The sequence below is a fragment of the Sinocyclocheilus rhinocerous genome, unplaced genomic scaffold, assembly GCF_001515625.1.
Source record: "Sinocyclocheilus rhinocerous isolate Xijiao unplaced genomic scaffold, SAMN03320098_v1.1 scaffold168, whole genome shotgun sequence".
In the NCBI taxonomy this organism is placed as follows: Eukaryota; Metazoa; Chordata; class Actinopteri; order Cypriniformes; family Cyprinidae; genus Sinocyclocheilus; species Sinocyclocheilus rhinocerous.
The window spans coordinates 477,291-500,882 of NW_015635532.1; the positions used below are offsets into that span (position 1 = coordinate 477,291).

Consider the following 23,592-nt stretch of genomic DNA (forward strand, 5'->3'; position numbering starts at 1 on the left):
GTCTGTCGATTTAGAGCACTGCATTACAATCAACACGATGATGCTGATGACAAAAAGCACTGAAACCGAGCCCAAAGTGATGATCAAATAAAATGTCACGTTGTTTTCCTCCTCGTCTTTTACTGCGTTTTTCACATCAGAAGCTGCAAAAGCCTCTTTGGGCTCCACAACTTTGACAATCACAGTCGCTGTTGCTAAGAGTGAAACGTTCCCATTGTCTTTGACCAGTATGAGCAGTTTATGCTGGGCCTCATCTGTTTCTGTGAATGAGCGAAGGGTCCTTATCTGTCCTGTATAACGGTCCAAACCAAACAGACTGTGGTCACTAACTTCCTGCAGTGAAAATAATAACCAGCCGTTGTATCCTATATCTGCGTCATAGGCTCTGACTTTAGTCACCAAATGACCTGCGTTCACATTACAGGGAATCTCTTCCACACCCTCAGCAAGCACGTTAGCGCTGACTGGATATAAGATCACTGGAACGTTGTCGTTCTGATCCAGAATAAACACGTTCACTGTCACGTTACTGCTCAGAGATGGAGTTCCAGAGTCTGTAGCAACAACATGGAACTGGAACGTTTTAACAGTTTCAAAGTCAAAGCTCTTTAGCATGTGAATAACACCAGTCTCAGAATTTATATTCATGGCAGATGCCATATCGTTCTGTGTCCGACCACCTCTGATGATATGATAAGTTATGGCAGCATTTTCATTAATATCTCTGTCTGATGCACTGACAGAAAATATAGAAGCGCCTAGAGGGTTATTTTCAGTTAAATAAAGCTCTAGAGGATTTGACGAAAATTCTGGGATATTATCATTTACATCTGACACCTGTACAAATATAGTTTTATACACTGCCAGAGAAGGATTACCTAAATCTGTTGCTGTTATTTTGATATTGTATTCAGACACTAACTCTCGGTCTAAGCGTTCTTTTGTTACAAGGGAATACATGTTATCTTGAACAGACGGTTTTAACTCAAATGGCACACTGTCAGAAAGGCAACACACAACTTTTCCATTGATCCCAGAATCTTTATCACTTACACTTATGAGAGAAATAACAGTTCCAATTTTTGCGTCCTCCGAAACTACATTTGAAAGAGATGTTACTTGTATTTCTGGTTTATTGTCATTTACATCTTCAACTTTAATGATGAGCTGACAATCCGTGTTAGTAAGGAGGAATCCCTTTGTCTGATGTCCTTATTATCAAACTGTAGATTTCATTTTCTTCAAAGTCAATTAAGCCTCTAACTCGTATTTCACCAGTCGTCCGATCTAATTGAAATATTTCACGTATTTTTGGTTTCATGTGTCTACTGTATGTATATTCTACTTCACCATTTAGACCACTATCCGCATCACTTGCATTTATAAATATCACTACAGTGTCAATAATTGCATTTTCACGCAGTGTTATCGTTAAGGTATCGCTATTGCATATGGGTCGGTTATCATTTACATCCAGAACAAAGACAGTGATATTAAGAGTGCCCGATTTTGGTGGATTTCCGCCATCTACTTCAGTTAGTAGCAACCTGTGTATTTCAGTGATTTCCCTGTCTAATGGTTTCTGTAATATTAAGAAAGGTGTTTTATCTCCGTATACACTATCTTTAATTTCCAAATCAAAATGCGCATTCTTACTCAGCTGGTAATGTCGAACTGAATTAACTCCCACATCCAGATCTCGAGCAGTTTGAAGTTCAAATCGTGTTCCAGTAACAGTGTTTTCCCAAATCTCTAGATAGAAGTCTTTATCGTGGAAAGAAGGAGAGTGATCATTTACATCTGTGATTTCAACCTCCACATAATGGACCTCGAGGGGTTTTTCGACAACTATTTTCAAATTAATCAAGCAGGCGCTATTTCCATCACACACCTCATCTCTATCAATGTGCTTATCCACATACAAGATGCCATTGTTCTGATTTACCTGGAAAAGAGCATCATTAGATCCAGACACAATACGAAACCGTCTGTCCGCCAATGTATTGACATCAAGACCCAAATCATTAGCACAATTTCCGACGACAGATCCCACTTTCACCTCTTCTGGAACAGAATATCTAATCTGACCTGAAACCTGCTGTCCAAAGCACACAAGCAAAAAGAAACACAGAAAAATCCACCAGCGCTCCCATCCGCGCCTTTGTCCTCTGGCTTCCATTGCGACCGTTCACCGCAACGTTATTCCAAAGATCAGTATATTCTGGATGATTAGATGCCACAATATAATGTTAGATACATCATGCGAAACAAAATGAATTCACTGTTAATACAGTTAGCACAGCCTGTTACCATTATACTGTTCATCAGCTCGCAAATGTTTCCTCACAAATGTGAGGAACAATACAGCCCGTTTCGCATCATCATCAAGGGCTGGACTTAATCTCCTATACCAATACTGGTGTAACAGTGACATCGGGTGGTCTACAGGAAGACAAATCCTCAAATTTAATTAAGCACAATGTATAAAACCACGTAAAATAATTGCATTCAGTGTCCCACTTACCTACGTGCTACATAATTTCATAAAGTGCATAGATATCACCCCCAAAAAAACTCGTGCAGACGTGTGTGACAGCACAATAAAGCCACTTTTAATTCACTAGAAATCCAGTCGACTCTTAAGAAAACCGCAACTAATTTCAGCACCAGCGCAGCGGACAGCTCCCTCTACGCTGTCGCTACTTGGAACAACAGCAAACATTTAGACATCTGGTAAAGCATGCACATTGCACTTTTTTGCAAAGCAAAACAATTGTCAGAAATTCTTAACTTGCAGTTAGCTCATAAATTTTATGAGAAACATAGTTTGTCGTATGTCTGTGAAGCTGTACGAGTTAGTAATTGCATACAAAGAAAAAAATCGTCATTCTTACCTCTCCAGAATCTCTCCTCCTGCGGTCTGGGATCACTAGAGTATTTCCATTACTGCCCGGGACTATAGTAGAGCCGGTACTCATTCTGGGTCCAACTAACATGTACCGTTTGTCTCCAGATCTGTACTGGATGCTGTGACACATAGTCCCGTCGTAATTTGTATCCTGTAAATACTTGGACGAATAGTCTGTCGATTTAGAGCACTGCATTACAATCAACACGATGATGCTGATGACAAAAAGCACTGAAACCGAGCCCAAAGTGATGATCAAATAAAATGTCACATTGTTTTCCTCCTCGTCTTTTACTGTGTTTTTCACATCAGAAGCTGCAAAAGCCTCTTTGGGCTCCACAACTTTGACAATCACAGTCGCTGTTGCTGAGAGTGAAACGTTCCCATTGTCTTTGACCAGTATGAGCAGTTTATGCTGGGCCTCGTCTGTTTCTGTGAATGAGCGAAGGGTCCTTATCTGTCCTGTATAGCGGTCCAAACCAAAGAGACTGTGGTCACTAACTTCCTGCAGTGAAAATAATAACCAGCCGTTGTATCCTATATCTGCGTCATAGGCTCTGACTTTAGTCACCAAATGACCTGCGTTCACATTACGGGGAATCTCTTCCACACCCTCAGCAGAACCGTTAGCGCTGACTGGATATAAGATCACTGGAACGTTGTCGTTCTGATCCAGAATAAACACGTTCACTGTCACATTACTGCTAAGTGGTGGAGTCCCCGAATCCTTTGCAACAACTTGGAACTGAAACTTTCTAATTACTTCAAAATCAAAGCGGTTTAAGGCGTAAACAACTCCCGTTTCAGAGTTAATGTTCAGGAAAGAGGCCATATCCTTTTGTGCAGCGCCCCCTCTAATAATATTATAAGTAATCATTGCATTTTCATTTAAATCTTTATCGAATGCGTTCACAGACATTACGGAGGCACCAGGTGCGTTATTTTCTACTAAGTACAATTCAAGCGGATCTTGAGAAAATTCAGGACTGTTATCGTTAACATCTGATACCTGAACGCTCAGAGATTTAAAAGAAGATAACGGAGGTTTTCCTAAATCAGTGACTGTTATTGTTATGTCATAATGGGACAGAAGTTCTCGATCTAATTTTCCTTTAGTTACAAGGGAATAAATATTCTCTTGAACTGATGGTTTCAGCTCAAAGGGAACATTATCAGAAACACTTAGAATTATCTTTCCATTTATACCGGAGTCTTTGTCACTGATGCTAATCAATGAAATTACAGTCCCAGGTTTAGAATCCTCGGAAACTATATTGGAAAGAGACGTGAGGTCTATTTCAGGAGCGTTATCATTTATATCTGCTACTTTAATAATAACGACGGATTCTGCTGCTAAGGGTGGTTGGCCTTTATCAGATGCTTGTACGTCTAACTTGTACAATTCTGTTTCCTCAAAGTCCAGCACACCTTTAATCTGAATTTCTCCTGTTGCACTATCGAGTATAAACAGATTTTGCACTTTACGCTTCAGGTTTCTTCCAAAGGCGTATTCTACAACACCATTTAAACCTTCGTCCAAGTCAGTTGCATTAAGTTTTACCAAAACCGTACCGATAGCAGCATTTTCTTTTACCATTACAGAATAGGAGTCTTGACTGAACACAGGACGGTTATCATTAACATCAAGGACAGTAACAATTATGTTAAGATTTCCTGACCGTGGTGGATTTCCACCATCGATTGCAGTTAGTATCAATTTATGTTCTGCGGCGTTTTCACGGTCAAGTGCTTTCTTTAAAACTAAAAGCGGTATTTTTTCGTCATGTCTGTCCTTAGTCTCAACTTCGAAATACTCATTATGACTCAGTTTATACGACCGGACATTATTCACAGTCGTATCAGCATCTCGTGCTGCCTGTATTTGGAAACGCGTCCCTGTGGGTGTGTGTTCCGCAATCTCAAAATGCTCCTCCTCTTCTGTGAATGTGGGTGAATTATCATTAACATCAGTTACCTCCACTCCAACATAATGAATTTCCAAGGGATCTTCGACCACCATTTTCAGATTAATCAAGCATGCGCCATTTCCATCACACAGCTCCTCTCTGTCAATTTTCTTATGAACATATAAGACGCCATTGTTTTGATTTACCTCAAAAAGAGCGTCCTTTGATCCAGACACAATACGGAATCTCCTGTTTACTAAAGTGCTGACATCAAGGCCAAGATCCTTAGCAATATGTCCTACAACGGATCCTTCTTTCAATTCTTCTGGAATAGAATATCTTATCTGCGCTGAAACGTGCTGTCCAAAACACAGAAGCAAGGAGAAACACAAAGCAATCCACCAATACGCCCATTTGCGCCTTTGTCCTTCGGCTTCCATGACAGAACAATTACTGTGAGACTGCCAGAAATATATCCTCGGCGATTACAAACAACAATGTACAATTTATCTGCGTAATACAATACTATTTAACTGAAAACACACGGAGAACAGATCGCATACTTAAACGCCATTTCGGATCGTACCATCCAGGATAAGGCGGACAATACAAGCCTACGCGTAATCATCCTGGGCTGGACTTGAAACTTGAAATCAAAAATTAGAGCAACACTGACACCGAGTGGACCATTGAACCTTTCAAGTCACCTCCAGGGTTACCGTTTACAGTATCTTTCAATTTGCAGAAGCCTTAACATTTATTAAAATACGTTTTATGGTTCGAATTGGGGGGAAAAAAACGTTTTATTATTCGGCAAAAATATATTTGCACATTTCATGTTGCAACAGACAGCTCTTGTCTCAACGACGAATAACATAAAATAATATATATAATATAATATAATATAATATATATAATATATATAAGACATGCACACAGACTATGCAACACATAGAGTGTGATTTTGACACCAGGGCGTGTTTAAAAAACTATAAAATAGAATTTATTTTTTAAAACAAAAAAAATTAAAGTACCTAACAGTAAGCAACATCTTAAAGTCAAATTTGTGAAAAGCTGTGCAAACCGCCATACTAATTATTGACATATATATAAATACCAACATAAATACCAAATAAAATCCTCTAAAATACTTACGAAAGCCTAAGGAAATTTAAAATTATCCTTACCTCTCCGGAATCTGTCCTCCTGCGATCAGATACGACTAGAGTATTTCCATTACTGCCCGGGACTATAGTAGAGCCGATACTCATTCTGGGTCCAACTAACATGTACCGTTTGTCTCCAGATCTGTACTGGATGCTGTGACACAGAGTCCCGTCGTAATTTGTATCCTGTAAATACTTGGATGAATAGTCTGTCGATTTAGAGCACTGCATTACAATCAACACGATGATGCTGATGACAAAAAGCACTGAAACCGAGCCCAAAGTGATGATCAAATAAAATGTCGCGTTGTTTTCCTCCTCGTCTTTTACTGCGTTTTTCACATCCGAAGCTGCAAAAGGCTCTTTGGGCTCCACAGCTTTGACAATCACAGTCGCTGTTGCGGAGAGTGAAACGTTCCCATTGTCTTTGACCAGTATGAGCAGTTTATGCTGGGCCTCGTCTGTTTCTGTGAATGAGCGAAGGGTCCTTATCTGTCCTGTATAGCGGTCCAAACCAAAGAGACTGTGGTCACTAACTTCCTGCAGTGAAAATAATAACCAGCCGTTGTATCCTATATCTGCGTCATAGGCTCTGACTTTAGTCACCAAATGACCTGCGTTCACATTACGGGGAATCTCTTCCACACCCTCAGCAGAACCGTTAGCGCTGACTGGATATAAGATCACTGGAACGTTGTCGTTCTGATCCAGAATAAACACGTTCACTGTCACGTTACTGCTCAGAGATGGAGTTCCAGAATCTGAGGCAAAAACTTGGAAATGAAAAGTTTTGGTGGTTTCAAAATCAAAACTTTTCAGCGAATAAATAATCCCCGTTTCTGAATTGATGTTTAGAAAAGATGTCAAGTCACCTTGATTTAGGTTATATCCTATTGCAGCATTTCCGTTTAAGTCTCTGTCAAAGGCAGTAACAGAGAATATAGAAGCACCAGGGACATTGTTTTCAGATAAATAAAGCTCATATGAATTCTGGGGAAACTCTGGTGCGTTATCATTTACATCAGACACCTGTATATATAATATTTTAAAAGAAGACAAAGGTGGCTTTCCTAAGTCAGTGGCTGTTACAGTGATTTCATACCTTGACGTAACTTCTCTATCTAAACGCCCCTTTGTCACTAATGAATACATATTCTCTTTAAATGATGATTTCAGCTCAAATGGCATATTTTCAGGTAATGTACAAATTACTCTGCCATTGACACCCGAGTCCTTGTCTGAAACGCTGATTAAGGCTATGGCCGTTCCAGGCTTCACATTTTCAGATATAACGTTAGAAAGAGATGTTATCTCAATTTCAGGGGAGTTATCATTAACATCTGTGACTTTAATGCTAAGCTCTGCTTCGGCTATCAGAGGAGGCTGGCCTTTATCAGATGCCTGCACATCTAATTTAAAGACATCCGTTTCCTCAAAGTCTATTTTGCCTTTAACTTGTAATTCACCTGTGCTCTTGTCAAGCGTAAACAGGTCGTGTATTTTTCCTTCTAAATTTTTGCCTAATGAGAACTCGATTTCACCGTTCAGTCCATCATCTAAATCAGTTGCGTTTATTTTAATTACGACAGCGCCCGGAGCTGCATTTTCCAGGATTGTAGCAGTATATGAGTCGCGGCTGAAGACGGGCCGATTGTCATTTGTATCCAGAACAATAACAGTGATGTTAAGAGTCCCTGATTTTGGTGGGATTCCACCATCTATGGCTGTCAGAATGAGTCTATGTTTGCCTTGCCTTTCTCTGTCCAGCGCTTTCTTTAAAACTAAAAATGGTATTTTTGTGTCATGCCTTTCCCGAACGTCGATATCAAACAGCTCATTCTGACTTAGTTTATAGTGTCGAACCGTGTTCATTCCCAGATCAGGATCTCTGGCAGTTTGTACTTGAAAACGTGTTCCCAAAAGCGTATGCTCGGCTATTTCAAATTGCTGCTCAGATCTCGGGAAAATGGGTGGATTATCGTTTACATCTGTAATTTCAACTTCTATGTAATGCACCTCTAAGGGGTCTTCAAAAACGCATTTCAAACTTATCGAACAAACAGCGTTTCCATCGCACAGCTTCTCCCTGTCGATTCTCTTACTGACATACAGTTCCCCATTGTTCTGATTTACCTGGAAAAGCGCGTCGTCAGGTCCAGAAACAATACGAAACCGACGGTGTGCCAAATTACTGACATCAAGGCTTAAATCCTTTGCAATATTTCCAACAACAGATCCTTCTTTCACTTCCTCTGGGACATTGTATTTTACGTGTGCACTAACCAGATTCCCGACGCACAACAGCAAAGAAAGAGTAATCCACCGGCATGGCAGTATGCTCCATTGTCCTCCGACATCCATCGCAAATAAAGATAATTTAATAACTTCAGATTACAGATGCTCTTCTCATGAAACAGTCTTTTCCTTTTGTAATTTCTGATATCAGGTGCATGATCGAAAAAGGAAGTATGATGGAATCATCAGTCACCACTGCTTCAAACGCACGGCTACACTGCTCCGCTTCTCTGCACAAAACAGTGTTCTGTTTCTCATTAAATATGACGCCTGATGGGGTAGGGCTTGCAACAGAACAGTGCCCTAGAGTAACACTGACACCATGTGGAGTGGATTTGTTTTTGACAAAAACACCTACATCAAGAAAATATATTCTGTTGGACCACAGAGATAATATGTATTATCGCTGTATTGGTTCAATTTAACTCTGAAATCCAGCATGACGTGAGCAACAAAAAACAGCCCAAATTTTTTATTATAACAATGAACAGCCATGTTAAAACAAATGAAAGCATGAAAAGACAACAAAAGCTTAAAAAAAGAAGCAGCCAGCCGATAAAATAATATACATTTAGCTATAAATGATGAATCCAAATCAAAGACTGCAATTAGATTTAATAAACCATTCTTACCGCTCCAGAAACTCTCCTCCTGCGATCTGGTATCACTAGAGTATTTCCATTACTGCCCGGGACAATAGTAGAGCCGATACTCATTCTGGGTCCAACTAACATGTACCGTTTGTCTCCAGATCTGTACTGGATGCTGTGACACAGAGTCCCGTCGTAATTTGTATCCTGTAAATACTTGGACGAATAGTCTGTCGATTTAGAGCACTGCATTACAATCAAGAAGATGATGCTGATGACAAAAAGCACTGAAACCGAGCCCAAAGTGATGATCAAATGAAATGTCACGTTGTTTTCCTCTTCGTCTTTAACTGTGGTTTTCACATCAGAAGCTGCAAACGCCTCTTTGGGCTCCACAACTTTGACAATCACAGTCGCTGTTGCTGAGAGTGAAACGTTCCCATTGTCTTTGACCATTATGAGCAGTTTATGCTGGGTCTCGTCTGTTTCTGTGAATGAGCGAAGGGTTCTTATCTGTCCTGTATAGCGGTCCAAACCAAAGAGACTGTGGTCACTAACTTCCTGCAGTGAAAATAATAACCAGCCGTTGTATCCTATATCTGCGTCATAGGCTCTGACTTTAGTCACCAAATGACCTGCGTTCACATTACGGGGAATCTCTTCCACACCCTCAGCAGAACCGTTAGCGCTGACTGGATATAAGATCACTGGAACGTTGTCGTTCTGATCCAGAATAAACACGTTCACTGTCACGTTACTGCTCAGAGACGGAGTTCCAGAGTCTGTAGCGAGCACATGGAAGTGGGAAGTTTTTAATGTTTCAAAGTCAAAGCTTTTCAGCGAATAAACAACACCTGTCTCGGAATTTATATTCAAAAAAGATGACAAATCATTCTGTGTGCCATCACCTCTAATTATGTGATAGGATATGACGGCATTTTCAGCTGTGTCTCGATCAGAGGCGCTTACAGAAATTATGGACGAACCGGCTGCATTATTTTCCATTAAGTAGAGGTCTAAAGGGTTTATTAAAAATTCCGGAGCATTATCATTCACATCAGAAATCTGAACGCTTAGAGTGGTCGATGCAGTCAAAGACGGCTGTCCTAAATCAGAGGCAGTTACTGTAATGTCATACTGTGAATTCGTCTCTCTATCTAACCGAACTTTTGTTACTAAAGAGTACATATTGTCTTTGAAAGAAGGCTTTAGCTCAAAGGGAATATTTTTGTTTAACTGACAAATGACTTTACCATTGATCCCTGCGTCTTTATCAGTCATACTGACGAGAAAAATGACCGTTCCAGGCTTAGAATCTTCAGGGATGTTCTTATAAAGTGATGTAATCTCAATCTCTGGCTGGTTGTCATTCACATCAATAATCTTAATAACAACTCTACAGTTTGCAGACATTGGTAGATGTCCCTTATCTGAGGCTTGAATATCGAGTTTATAAACTTCTGTATCTTCAAAATCCACTTCCCCCTTTACACGTATTTCACCGGTGACCTGATCGAGCTCAAAAACCTCATGCACTTTGCTATTTAATGTTGCAAAACTGTATTCGATATCGCTATTCGGGCCCTCATCCATATCAGTTGCATTCACTCGGATAACCACAGTGCCAGTAATACAATTCTCCTGTAATGTCACAGAGTATGACTCTCGACTAAACACAGGGTGATTATCGTTTATATCTAGAACAGTAATAGTAATGTTAAGCGTGCCAGATCTCGGAGGATTCCCTCCGTCAACTGCTGTTAAAATCAGCTTGTATGTAGTTGTAATCTCCCTATCAACAGCCTTCTTCAGTACTAAAAATGGCATTTTATCCTCATCACTCTCTCTCCAAAGAGACTGTGGTCACTAACTTCCTGCAGTGAAAATAATAACCAGCCGTTGTATCCTATATCTGCGTCATAGGCTCTGACTTTAGTCACCAAATGACCTGCGTTCACATTACGGGGAATCTCTTCCACACCCTCAGCAGAACCGTTAGCGCTGACTGGATATAAGATCACTGGAACGTTGTCGTTCTGATCCAGAATAAACACGTTCACTGTCACGTTACTGCTCAGAGATGGAGTTCCAGAGTCTGTAGCCAGTACATGGAACTGGAACGTTTTTACAGTTTCAAAGTCAAAGCTTTTAAGCGCATTTATATGTCCGTTGTCTGAATTTACATTAAGGAAAGACGACATATGACTTTTTGCTCCGTCTTCCCTAATTATTTGATAGGTTATTGCAGCATTTTCATTCAGGTCTTTGTCGAAGGCGCTAACAGAGTATATGAAGGCTCCTGGTGGGTTATTTTCCATCAAGTAAAGTTCTAACGGATTGTGAAGGAATTCTGGAGCGTTATCGTTCACGTCTGATATCTGCACTTTCAATGTTTTGACTGAGGAAAGAGGGGGCTGACCAATATCTGTGGCTGTTATTGTGACATCATATTGTGACACTACTTCTCTATCTAACTTAGCATTCGTCACAAGAGAGTACATATTTTCTTTAAATGACGTCTTCAGTTCAAAAGGCACATTGTCAGATATTCTACAAACAACTTTGCCATTAACGCCCGAATCTTTATCAGTAATACTAACAAGTGAAATGACTGTTCCTGGTTTTGAATCTTCGGGAACTACATCAGACAGTGAGGTAACTTCTATCTCTGGTCCATTATCATTTTCGTCAGTCACTTTAATGATAATTCGACAGTTGCTTGTCTTCGGTGGTTGGCCTTTATCTGACGCCATAACACCGACTCTATAAACATTATTTTTCTCAAAATCCAAATCACCTTTTACCCTAATCTCACCTGTTTTGTCCAAATCAAAGGTGTCGTAAACATGTTTTTCGATATTTTTCACGAATGCATAAACTATTTCTCCATTCTGACCTTCATCTAAATCAGTGGCGTTCAATTTAATGACAAGAGTACCAACAGGAGCGTTTTCTTGCAATGTGACAGAATAAAACTCTTGGCTGAATTTTGGCCTGTTATCATTATCATCCAGCACCGTGACATTAATAATGATACTCCCTGATCTTGGTGGATTCCCACCATCAACAGCAGTCAGTATTAGACTGTGAGTGACCTGATGCTCCCTGTCAAGCAATTTACGTAATTTCAAGACGGGGACCTTTTTCTCTCCCCCATTTTCGCGAAGCTCAAGTTCAAAATACTCGGTTTGGCTCAGTTTATAAAAACGAACAGAATTTATGCCTGAATCAGGGTCCTTTGCTTCCTGCAATTGAAAGTCCTCACCCGGTAGGGTTGATTCTGCGATTTCTAACAGGACGTCTTTATAAGCAAAATTGGGTGCATGGTCATTTACATCGGTAACTTCTATTTCTACATAATGAATTTCAAGAGGATTTTCAACAACAGTTTTCAGACTTATCAAGCAAGCAACATTTTCAACGCACAGCGCCTCTCTGTCGATATGCTTTTCCACATACAAGATGCCATTGTTCTGATTTACCTGAAAAAGGCCCTCATTTGATCCAGAAACAATACGAAAACGTCTGTCCACCAATGCACTGACATCAAGACCCAAATCCTTTGCAATATTTCCCACAATATATCCTTCTTTTACCTCCTCTGGAATAGTGTATCTTATCTGCGCTGAAACCCGCTGTCCGAAGCACGGTAGCAAGTAGAAACACAGAGAAATCCAGCAGTTCTCACATCTGCGCCTTTGTTTCCCAGCATCCATGCTGAAAACCGTCGTCTGAAGAACAAGTATAAACTGATTCTCCTCACAGTTACCGCATGAATTTTTTCAAATGATTCGGGGTCGAATATTAAGACATATTTTGCTCGAAAATCACGGAACTAACTCTTGTATGTATATGCTCCGACTGAAAAAGCAGTCAGTGCGCTCTAGCTTGGGTTAGTGTGATGCAAACTAGATCCCTGCCCCCCCCCAAAAAAAAACGTTTTCTTGTGTAATACTGACATCATGAGGTCCACTACTGCATGTCAAGACTTTAAATATAATTCTATGCACTTAAACTATAATATATTTGATCTTTGTATGATGCATACGGAGAGCAAATATTCGATCCATATACAGATATGGCTTTTTAAATAAACATCAATATATAGCACATAGGCTAAGCCTGTTTGACATTTAGCTACAAAATATATAGCCTGATAAACATAAACCGCAAAACCTTGCAATCCAAAATGTCACAGCAAATTTAAGTACCACTGACATATTTCCGCGCGAGAAGTAGCAAGCAAGTCGTATCATTACTAATTCAAAATAAAAATACAGTTTATTTAATTTTGTATACGTCTCCATACTGCTATGAACTCATGAACTAATAAATTTTGTCACCTATAAGAAAAACTTTTGATACGTTTTTCCAAAAAATTTAAAATGGTGACACAAAATAAATTAGTTCACGAAATACACAGTCGTGAGCCGAACAAAAATCCTATATTTTTGTATAAGAACAAATTAGGCAAATTATGATAATACCATATAATGTGATGCAATTTTTTCCCTATAAGAGCGAATCCATGCCATTTGTCACTTGAGCCTCACGCATAAATGTCGCAGAGAGATGGTAAATAAACAGGGCAGATCTTACAAAGCATTATAGAAAATCCATAAAAAAACACACAGATTAGCTCTCCACCACTTCTACAGTGTATCACTAAAGTATTTCCATTGATGTCCGAGACAAATACATGTAAAGAAATTGCCACTTAAATATTTCCAATGCTGGGTCCAACTAACATATAGACTACCATTTGCTGTGACACAGAGTACTGAAACAATAAAGACAATTCTTAATATTGCATTAATGATTAGAAGAGAAAATAGTTTTATTAGACAATATACAGCAGATTCGCACAGCAAAAGACAATACCTGTCACAAATCTACCTTAAAAACAGCCCAAACAACGTCATATACAAAAGACAAATTTAAATCAAACAGTGCAACAATCATGAATAAGCCATTCTTACCTCTCCAGAATCTCTCCTCCTGCGATCTGGTATGACTAGAGTATTTCCATTACTGCCCGGGACTATAGTAGAGCCGATACTCATTCTGGGTCCAACTAACATGTACCGTTTGTCTCCAGATCTGTACTGGATGCTGTGACACAGAGTCCCGTCGTAATTTGTGTCCTGTAAATACTTGGACGAATAGTCTGTCGATTTAGAGCACTGCATTACAATCAACACGATGATGCTGATGACAAAAAGCACTGAAACCGAGCCCAAAGTGATGATCAAATAAAATGTCACGTTGTTTTCCTCCTCATCTTTTACTGCGTTTTTCACATCAGACGCTGCAAAAGCCTCTTTTGGCTCCACAACTTTGACAATCACAGTCGCTGTTGCTGAGAGTGAAACGTTCCCATTGTCTTTGACCAGTATGAGCAGTTTATGCTGGGCCACGTCCGTTTCTGTGATTGAGCGAAGGGTCCTTAATTGTCCTGTATAGCGGTCCAAACCAAACAGACTGTGGTCACTAACTTCCTGCAGTGAAAATAATAACCAGCCGTTGTATCCTATATCTGCGTCATAGGCTCTGACTTTAGTCACCAAATGACCTGCGTTCACATTACGGGGAATCTCTTCCACACCCTCAGCAGAACCGTTAGCGCTGACTGGATATAAGATCACTGGAACGTTGTCGTTCTGATCCAGAATAAACACGTTCACTGTCACGTTACTGCTCAGAGACGGAGTTCCAGAGTCTGTAGCGAGCGCGTAAAATTGAAAGGTTTTGACAGTCTCAAAATCAAAACTTTTAAGTGCATAAATTGCGCCTGTCTCAGAATTAATATTTAGAAAAGATGTCATGTCACTTTGTGTCCCATTTCCTTTAATAATCTGATATGAAATCACAGAGTTTTCATTTAGGTCTTTGTCAAAAGCACTCAGCGTGAGAATGGGCGCGCCTGCAGCGTTGTTTTCAATCATATAAAATTCGATAGGATTTAGGCTAAATTCAGGCGGGTTGTCATTAACATCTGACACCTGCACGCTCAGAGTTTTATATGAGGACAGTGGAGGCTGACCCAAGTCGCTCGCCGTTATTGTAATGTCATAATGTGATACAGTTTCACGGTCCAGGCTCCCTTTAGTCATTAACGAGTACATGTTTTCTTGAACTGATTGTTTTAATTCAAATGGAACGTTTTCTGAGAGAGAGCACATCACTTTTCCATTAACACCAGTGTCTCTGTCAGAAACACTAATGAGTGAGATTACAGTACCAGGCTTGGAGTCTTCAGACACCATTTTCGACAGTGACGTTACATCGATCTCGGGTGTGTTATCGTTTGTGTCTAAAATTTTGATGACAACTCTACAATCTGTCTTCATAGGGGGCTGGCCATTATCAGACGCTTGAACATCAAGTTTGTAAATGGATTTCTCCTCAAAGTCTACATCGCCTTTCACACGAATGTCACCTGTCAGTTTATCCAAACTAAATATTTCATACACCTTTGGGTTCTGATCGCTGCCAAACGCGTAGGTAACCTCTCCATTTGAGCCATGATCTGCATCACTTGCTTGAACCTGTATGACTAGCGTTCCAACTTGTATATTTTCTTTTAAATTTGTTGAATATATATCTTGGCTAAAAACAGGTCTGTTGTCATTGTTATCAAGAACAACAACTGTCACATTTAGAGCTCCTGATCTTTGTGGATTTCCTCCATCAACTGCTGTTAAAACTAAATGATATTGATCATTGATCTCGCGGTCAAGAGATTTTTGTAAAATTAAAAATGGCAGTTTATCTTCTCCCTGATCTCTGACTTCCAGATCAAAGTGTTCATTTTGGGTTAATTTGTATGTACGAACAGAATTTACCCCTGCATCCGGGTCACGCGCGGCCTTAAGCTGAAAACGCATCCCTCTAGCAGTCGATTCTGAAATCTCCAATCGTTTCTCGTGTTCACTAAAACTGGGCGAATTGTCATTTACATCGGTCACCTCCACTGCAATATAATGTATTTCAAGAGGATTTTCTACAACAATCTTCAGATTTATGAAGCATGCGCTATGACTATCACACAGCGCCTCTCGGTCGATTTTCTTATGAACGTGCAAGACGCCGTTCTGATTTACCTGAAAAAAAAAATCATTGGATCCAGATACAATACGGAACCGCCTGTCCGCCAAAGCACCGACATCTAGGCCCAAATCCTTCGCAATATTTCCAACGACGGTTCCATCTTTTACCTCCTCTGGAATAGAGTATTTTATCTGAGCTGAAACATGCTCTCCGAAGTACAGCAGAAAAGAGAAACACAAAGCGATCCACCAGCACTCCCATCTGCTCCTTTGTCCTTCGTGTTCCACCATGATTCAAACGCTTATCAAAAAACAAATTATTGTTGCTCTTGTGATTTCTTCATGAGCGAAATCTCCGAGATGTTATAAAATGTCCATTTTTTTTCAAACAATTCACCATAATCCACGCAGACAACAAGGTATCCTAGGTTTCAACAACAACAGAATTGCGCTTTTTGTGGAAAGGAACAACGGTGTGACGTCTCGAAGAGGAGGGACAGTATTTAAAAAGGTTTCCTTGTATAATACTGACACCATGAGGCTAACTGAGAATATAGCCGATAATAAAGAAATTCAGTGATAGGAAACATTAGAATCCACTTGCCAATGCATGTATCATCAGACTTCACTCGCTTTAAAGCAAATCATAATACAACTAATCATGGCTGCGTTTCTCAAAAGCATCGTAAGCCTAAGTAGATCGTAAAAACGATCATACGACTGATTTTAGTATAACGGTCTGTTTCCCACAAGCATCGTAACTTAAGTTGCACTTGAAAATCATCCCAGATCTACGAGTGCTCTGGAGTAATCGTAAAGCCCGAAGTGCATTGTAAGAAGACAAAAGTTATGAGGTCACCTGCAGGACAACCGGCATCAGTTTCACCTGCCATCTCCCAGCACCAACCATCTCCTAGTACTCCAAACAACCCTCTCAGGCCTCAGCCTCCATCTTCAGTTGTCCAGACCGCAGCCACAACACCTCAGCAGTTTGAGAATGTCTGTGGTTGTAGCCTAGTCAGTGCAGCTGGAGATATATCTTGAAAGACATTAGACAATGTCTTAAAGAGGCCAATAAGAGGAACAAAAATTTTCAACAGCAGCTCATTGACTCAAATCAATAAAACCACGTTGATTCAAAGTTTTTGATGGCCATGTGTTTGTTGAACCACCCAAGGCCTAAGACCCTATGAAATACTATAAGAATACTTATGAGTTCTTCCAAGTGTTTCTGAAGTGAATGACTAATGGTTGATATATTTTCAAACAAAAACATGTAAGTTTAGATATTATTAATATATAAAGTGTATACATTAAGGGTGATAGTAGCACAAATATTTGTACTTGATCTAGCCAATACATTTCTACAGTGTATTGCAGACATGTTTTATCAGCACTGTTCTATATATACATATTTATGTATATTTTTATTTTTTTCATTTTCTTTCCTTTTCTTTTTAATTATTTCATTTTTAAATTCATTTAAACAATAAAAGAGTAATAAAGAGAAGTACAATCAAAATCTTATATGCACTTGAATAAAGTTAAAGGTGCAATCTGCCGATTGTCCTGCAGGAGACCTAATAACTCTGTCTTCTTACGATGCACTTCGGGCTTTACGATTACTACAGAGCACTCGTAGATGAGCGTGTATTAAGAAATGCATTAAGAAAGTGATATCAAAAGGACCAAATCCATACACGCAAGAAGACGAGCTCAGAACGCAACGCGTTAAATTGCACGTTGTGTTCATATACTGGCCATCTGCTTGCCTTGTAATATTAATTAACTGTATATCGAATTTCGAGTCGTTTAATAGCATTACTTTTTACATTAAGCCATATTAAGTGTTTATGATTTTCTACGGGAGGATAACGCCACGGATTTGCGGGTCTTGTCTTTTTCTCCTACACGTGACTTGCAGTAGGCCTACCCTGTACGTCAGAGTTCCTCAATTAGTTTTCGCCGAGGGCCGAATTCTGCCAACAATACCAAGCCAAGGGCCACTGACACGTGTCGCGCAGCATCCAAGACAGCATCACTGATGATTATAACGAGTTCTTGTATTTTATTGCATCGCGCCGCTCGCGTCAGGTGTAGACACGATGTAAGTTAATGTAGCTTGCTGATGCTGCGTTTGAATTTTCATGCCACATTATTTGAAATTAGCGCGGGTCAAACTTTTTTTGTACCTGCTGTATGTTATGGTACTAATTTAGTTTTAATAATTTAACCAGCACAGCGTCTCGTCTCCATTGGCAACACGCACCATTTGTGTCGATTGCAAGTGAGGTAGGTAGCAGGTGGCGATTGCAAATTACATTGTAATTTTGTTTCTTTTTTCTTGCCTTCAACTCCTAGCTACTGTTGTAAAATTCTGAGAGATTCAATAAAAATAAATAAATAAATAAAATAAAATAAAATAAAGATTGCAAGTAACGTCACTTGTGGAAGCGCAAGTGTCTGAGAGTTAGGGTGACCATACGGGCCATTTTTACGGGACGCGTCCTTGCCCAATCCTGGCCAGGACGTGCCCTGTATGAACGGCACATATGGCCACCCTACTGAGAGTGCAAGTGCATGTCTGCAATGCAAAAATTCTGAGAGATTCAATAAAAATAAATAAATAAATAAATAAAATATATACAAAAAAAAATGCGGAAGCGCAGGTGTCTGAGAGTGCAAGTGCATGTCTGCAGCCAATGTGTTGCAACTCTTAAATTGCATTATAGCCATTTTGGCCTTATGTTCAGATTTTCACAACAATGGATAAACGTATTTGCGCTCAGCTGAATGTGGTTTTACTGCTGATGTGGTTTTAAATAATGATGCCAGTGGTTTATGCCATGATTTTTTTTTTTTTTTTTTTTTACTTTTTCTTAAATATACAACAGATGCTAAATATTACATTTGTTTTTCCATTTTCAAATCATGTTTTAAACTGGAACAGGTCCATTTGTAACCAAGCTCATATTCACATATTCATATTCAGTTCCATGAACCACAAATTATTTCTAAATAAAATTCTCAGTCTTCAACCACTCTGGTCACAGTGTCATTTATTTTAATACCTTCTGGTTTTAGAAGTGGCCGAATGGGTCGCTTTTTATTAGAATAATGCATTTAACTTTTACTTTGCGTTCACTTTTATTTTCGATAGTTAATAACGTTTTTAAAGGTATTTTACTTTAATGTTTTAATAGGTTACTTTTACTTCAGTAATATATTGGTGTGCTATCCGTACTTTCACTTATGAAAACTGTGTACGTTTTCCATCACTGCTAAAATAGCAGTTTATGTTCTTGAGAAGAAAAAAAGTTATATTGTGAGACGAAACTTTATCAGGGAAGCAGTTCGTGAGAATGCATGGATTCGAATTTCAGCACCAAGGACAGCTCTTCGAAAGGCGTACACACACGTGCAAACTTATCAAAATAGTATTATTGAAGATGCATCTTACCGCTCCAGAATCTCTCCTCCTGCGATCTGGTATCACTAGAGTATTTCCATTACTGCCCGGGGTCAAAGCTCCTCAGTGAGTAAACGGTACCATTCGCCTCATTAATACTCAGGAAAGATGTCATGCTTTGGTCTGAATTCATTCGATCAATTGAATACGATACACGTGCGTTTTCACCTTCATCTATATCAACTGCACTCAATGAGAAAACGGCAATTCCTGGTTTGTTGTTTTCAGCCACGTAGAATGTATATGGACTTTGAGCAAATGTGGGGCTGTTGTCGTTAACATCAGTGACATCGACGTGAATTGATCTTGTTGACGTTAAGGACGGCGTTCCTAAATCTTTGGCTGTTATAGTGATATCATAAGACGATTTCGATTCTTTGTCAATGTATTCTTTAGTTACCAAAGAATAAAAGTTTCCATCAGGCGACGGCTTGAGGTCAAAAGGAATATCCTTAGGCAGAGAGAAAACCATCTTTCCGTTCATACCTGAATCCAGGTCTGTAACTCCCATCAAAGCTACGACAGTCCCAGGAGGCGCATCCTCCGAAATGTGGCTGGACACTGAAGTGACGTCAATCTCAGGCCGGTTGTCGTTGACATCCTCAACATTTACAAGCACATTACACTGTGTAGACAAAGATACGGTCCCCTTATCCGCAGCCAGTATCTTTAGCTCATAAACCTGCCTTTCCTCAAAATTTAGCCCACCTTTTATCTTTAATTCCCCCGTCAAACTATCCAAATCAAAAACCTCAGATGCTCCGTTCCTGAACTTGTTCCGTAAAGAGTATTCAATTTCTCCGTTCGGTCCTTCATCTGAATCTGAAGCATTAACGCGCAGCAGAAATGTACCTTCAGGGGCATTTTCTTTTACTGTTACTGTGTATTTTTGCTTATCACAAACTGGGGCATTATCATTGATGTCCGACACAACAATAGTAATATTTACAGTAGTTGATTTCTGTGGCTTGCCACCGTCCGTCGCAGTTAATATTAGGTTATGTCTTGCGATTTTCTCTCTGTCGAGAGGTTTTTGTAAAATTAGAACAGGAATCTTACCTTCGTCTCCCATGTCTTCCGTTTCTAAACGAAAATAAAGATTTTGGCTCAGTTTATATGACTGCAAATCGTTTGAGCCTATATCCGGGTCGTGCGCAGTTTCTAACTGAAATCGTGCCCCTGTCATTGCAGATTCAAGTATTTCCAATTTATGGTTTTCGTCTAAAAAACTCGGTGGATTATCATTGACATCGATAATGTCAACTGATATCTGGTGCATTTCGAGTGGATTTTCTATCACTGCTTTGAGATGAATAAGACATGGGTTGGTTTTAGCGCACTGCTCTTCTCTGTCTATTCTCTGGTTCACAAACAAAGCGCCGTCTTCATGATTTACCCGAAAGAGCTCTTGCTTTGTCCCCGCAACGATACGTAAATTCCTGTTTTCCAGTAAAGCCGGGTCAATCCCTAAATCCTTTGCAATGTTCCCCACAATGACTCCAGTTTTTGATTCTTCTAGAAGGGAATAATTTATCTGGGTAGCATTTCTTCCGGAATTGAACAGCAAACATATCAGATAAAAAATCTTGCTCATCCATATTATTTTATTTTCGCTTGCCATGCTTCCTCTGAACACCAATGAAAATAGTTTTAAGCAAATGCGGTCAACTCATGTATGCTATTCCAAATTCCAAATTAACAGACAGATCTAAAATCGTCGTGGTTGTTCATTGTTCAAAGCCAGAGTGATGTCTGACACGCCAGCCCACGAAGTGAACCTGCTCAACAGGACTGTTAGCGATGATTAGTATTGTAGCGCCACTCACAGCGATTTTGCAGAACTGCATAACTTCCATCTTCTAGTGATGTTAATGAGTACCAACAACAACAACAACAACAACAACAACAACAACAATAATAATAATAATAATAATAATAATAATAATAACAATAATAATAATAATAATAATTATTATTATTATTATTATTTTCAAATAATATTATAAAGTTTACAATTTTAAAATTGAGGCATCACAACACCAAATGTACTAAAAGAGAACGAAATATCTCATTAGATTAAAAAAATTATAAAACTTTTTTTTTTTTCCTTTCTTGAAATCCGCATTAAAATCATGCTTTATCATGCTTTAAAAGAATAAATGAGCTAGAATTAGTAAGTATGCAGTGTTCTAGTGTCTAACTGCATGGTGAGCAGTGACACCTTGTGGTTCAGTTACACAGATCACGTGACAAACTCGGCCCCACCCGCGTCTTTTGTTCTGTGATCCCTCCCACCGCAGCTGCTTACGTATGAGCATTCCCATATCTGAGCTGGTCTGTGAAATCCAAACCACATATCAGACAAAAGACACCAGAGGGCAGAGCGAAGTGATTCACATCACATGCTCTTTTTTTACGGACGTACTCTGTGAAGTGAAGATCAAATATACATATCAATCACACATGTTCATCAATACTTCTCCTATATCATAAAAAGGCAGTCATAGATTATTATACATTTCTGCGTTATACAGTGTGTTTGTTTAACATAGACTGCACAGCTATACGAGATCCCCGGATCTGGTGTGTTGAGCCTCACGTCTGTGCATCAAATTACAGGCTGCAGCATCATGCACCCCTCCCCGCCCGCAGTCCGTTACCGTGGCAACGGACATTTGGTTAGGCGGGTCGCTGTCCGTGGTGCTGAACATTGCGGTCTCCTGAGGAAAGAGTGAATGAAGGGAGGGGTTTGGGAAGAACATAAGGAAGATCAAATAAATTCATCGCTCACGAAATAAATCTCAGTAACAACACTGTAGTTTTTTTAATTAATTATTTTTACATATTTTAAATTTTTTATTAAATGTAAATTTTATTAAATATTACATTTATACAATTATTCTCTCCTCTTTAACCCATGCTCCACCATCTATCTTTTACTCGGTCGCTATAGAGACAGGCTCCCGTTGCCTAGAAACCAGCAGTCAGCTGGATTGCTCAGATTGAGGCCTTTTTTCTCTGCAGTTTTTCAGGAAAGCATGGTTGTTTTGATGGTGACACAGTTAGCTGAATTGTAGTTTGGCGAAGGCCTGGCAATAGCGAATATCTTTGTGTGTGTGTGTGTGTGTGTGTGTGTGGACCTTCATGATAAAATGCTGAGGATAAATGTATATGACAAATGAAAACTGTGTGTGTGTACATGTTTTTCTATACTGGTGAGGACTTAAACCTGAATACACACCAACTCATGGGGACCTAAATTGAGGTCCTCAATGGGTACAGAAGCTTATAAATCATACAGAATGAGTTTTTTTGTTTTGTTTTGTTTTTTTGAGATTGTAAAAATGCACAAAGTTTTCTGTGAGGGGTATGTTTAGGTGTAGGAAATACAGTTTGTATAGTATAAAAACCAATTCACCTATGGGGAGTCCCCACAAGGATAGTGAACCAGACTCTCTCTCTCTCTCTCTCTCTGTGTGTGTGTCTGCTGCAGCAGTTTTTAAGGGTGCTGCAGTCTCTCTCTGTGTGCAGGCAGAGAGAAATCTGGGTCAGGAGGAAAAGAGAAGCAAAGAGTGGTTACTCTTTTTTTTTCTATTTGTTCTGACCCACTTCACGGAATCAGAACAAGGCAATAAGCCAGTCAGGGCAGTGGTTAATGCTTTATTATTTCTATTTACCATTTGTCAGAATTAACAGGAAAAAAAGAGTTTGTGATGATAATCCAAGTGTGGTTACATCTAAATGAAAAAGCTGATATGAAATGTGATCTGTCTGATTATCTTCAATGCATTACATCATCTGCAGTGATGACCTCATCTTTACCCACCCAAACAAAAGCACACTCACCACCCCATACAGATCAAAAACATGCAAACAAAGTTTTCACAATAGGTCACTTTGATCACTGATGATCAGAAATCAGATAAGTCATGATCATAAACATGGTGTTTTTCTCTTCCATGATTATAAGATAATCATAATGGTATACTGTACAAACAACGTTTTTTGCTTTTGTTTTGTTTTTTACTCCAGTGCATGTGTTCAGTTGGGCTACAGGCGGATTGCTACTCTTTACCCACCCAAACAAAAGCACACTCAGCACCCCATACAGATCAAAAACATGCAAACAAAGTTTTCACAATAGGTCACTTTGATCACTGATGATCAGAAGTCAGATAAGTCATGATCATAAACATGGTGTTTTTCTC

At 39.4% G+C, this 23,592-nt stretch overlaps 4 protein-coding genes across 5 annotated transcripts in view; all 4 read right to left on the minus strand.

The window, feature by feature from the left end:
- LOC107747087 (protocadherin alpha-3-like) overlaps positions 1–5,255 on the minus strand; it is a 147,996-nt gene extending 142,741 nt beyond the window's left edge. For both annotated transcript variants that reach the window (XM_016561510.1, XM_016561512.1), the window contains exon 1: positions 2,895–5,255. In XM_016561510.1, coding sequence (XP_016416996.1) covers positions 2,895–5,255 — 2,361 coding nt within the window. The remainder of the gene's footprint in view (positions 1–2,894) is intronic.
- Positions 5,256–5,429: 174 nt separating this feature from the next.
- On the minus strand, positions 5,430–8,405 carry LOC107747117 (protocadherin gamma-A11-like). Its single transcript, XM_016561542.1, has 3 exons — positions 6,854–8,405; positions 6,611–6,754; positions 5,430–5,461 (listed from the first exon to the last, which is right to left on the minus strand). The coding sequence occupies exons 1-3, from the start codon at positions 8,340–8,342 to the stop codon at positions 5,430–5,432; spliced, it is 1,665 nt and encodes a 554-aa protein (XP_016417028.1). The 5' UTR covers positions 8,343–8,405.
- Positions 8,406–8,890: 485 nt separating this feature from the next.
- LOC107747118 (protocadherin alpha-8-like) lies at positions 8,891–12,710 on the minus strand. The gene is made up of 2 exons (XM_016561543.1): positions 10,815–12,710; positions 8,891–9,501 (listed from the first exon to the last, which is right to left on the minus strand). Exons 1-2 carry the CDS (start codon positions 12,580–12,582, stop codon positions 8,891–8,893), a joined length of 2,379 nt encoding a protein of 792 aa, XP_016417029.1. The 5' UTR covers positions 12,583–12,710.
- A 6,714-nt stretch (positions 12,711–19,424) lies between these two features.
- On the minus strand, positions 19,425–21,005 carry LOC107747119 (protocadherin alpha-8-like). The gene has a single exon (XM_016561544.1). It carries the CDS (start codon positions 21,003–21,005, stop codon positions 19,425–19,427), a length of 1,581 nt encoding a protein of 526 aa, XP_016417030.1.
- Between the last annotated feature and the right edge of the window lie 2,587 nt (positions 21,006–23,592).

Excerpts from the sequence above, each read along its gene's own strand:
- LOC107747119 (XM_016561544.1), bottom strand. The coding sequence starts at position 21,005 with ATGGCAAGCGAAAATAAAATAATATGGATGAGCAAGATTTTTTATCTG.
- LOC107747118 (XM_016561543.1), bottom strand. The coding sequence starts at position 12,582 with ATGGATGCTGGGAAACAAAGGCGCAGATGTGAGAACTGCTGGATTTCT. Across the intron at positions 9,502-10,814 it reads TCCCCGTAATGTGAACGCAG|GTCATTTGGTGACTAAAGTC; the intron begins GTCATTTGGTGA and ends ATGTGAACGCAG.
- LOC107747117 (XM_016561542.1), bottom strand. The coding sequence starts at position 8,342 with ATGGATGTCGGAGGACAATGGAGCATACTGCCATGCCGGTGGATTACT. Across the intron at positions 6,755-6,853 it reads AGGATATAACCTAAATCAAG|TTTTTGCCTCAGATTCTGGA; the intron begins GTGACTTGACAT and ends TTCATTTCCAAG. Across the intron at positions 5,462-6,610 it reads GGGTGTGGAAGAGATTCCCC|TTTCAAGTCCAGCCCAGGAT; the intron begins GTAATGTGAACG and ends TTTGATTTCAAG.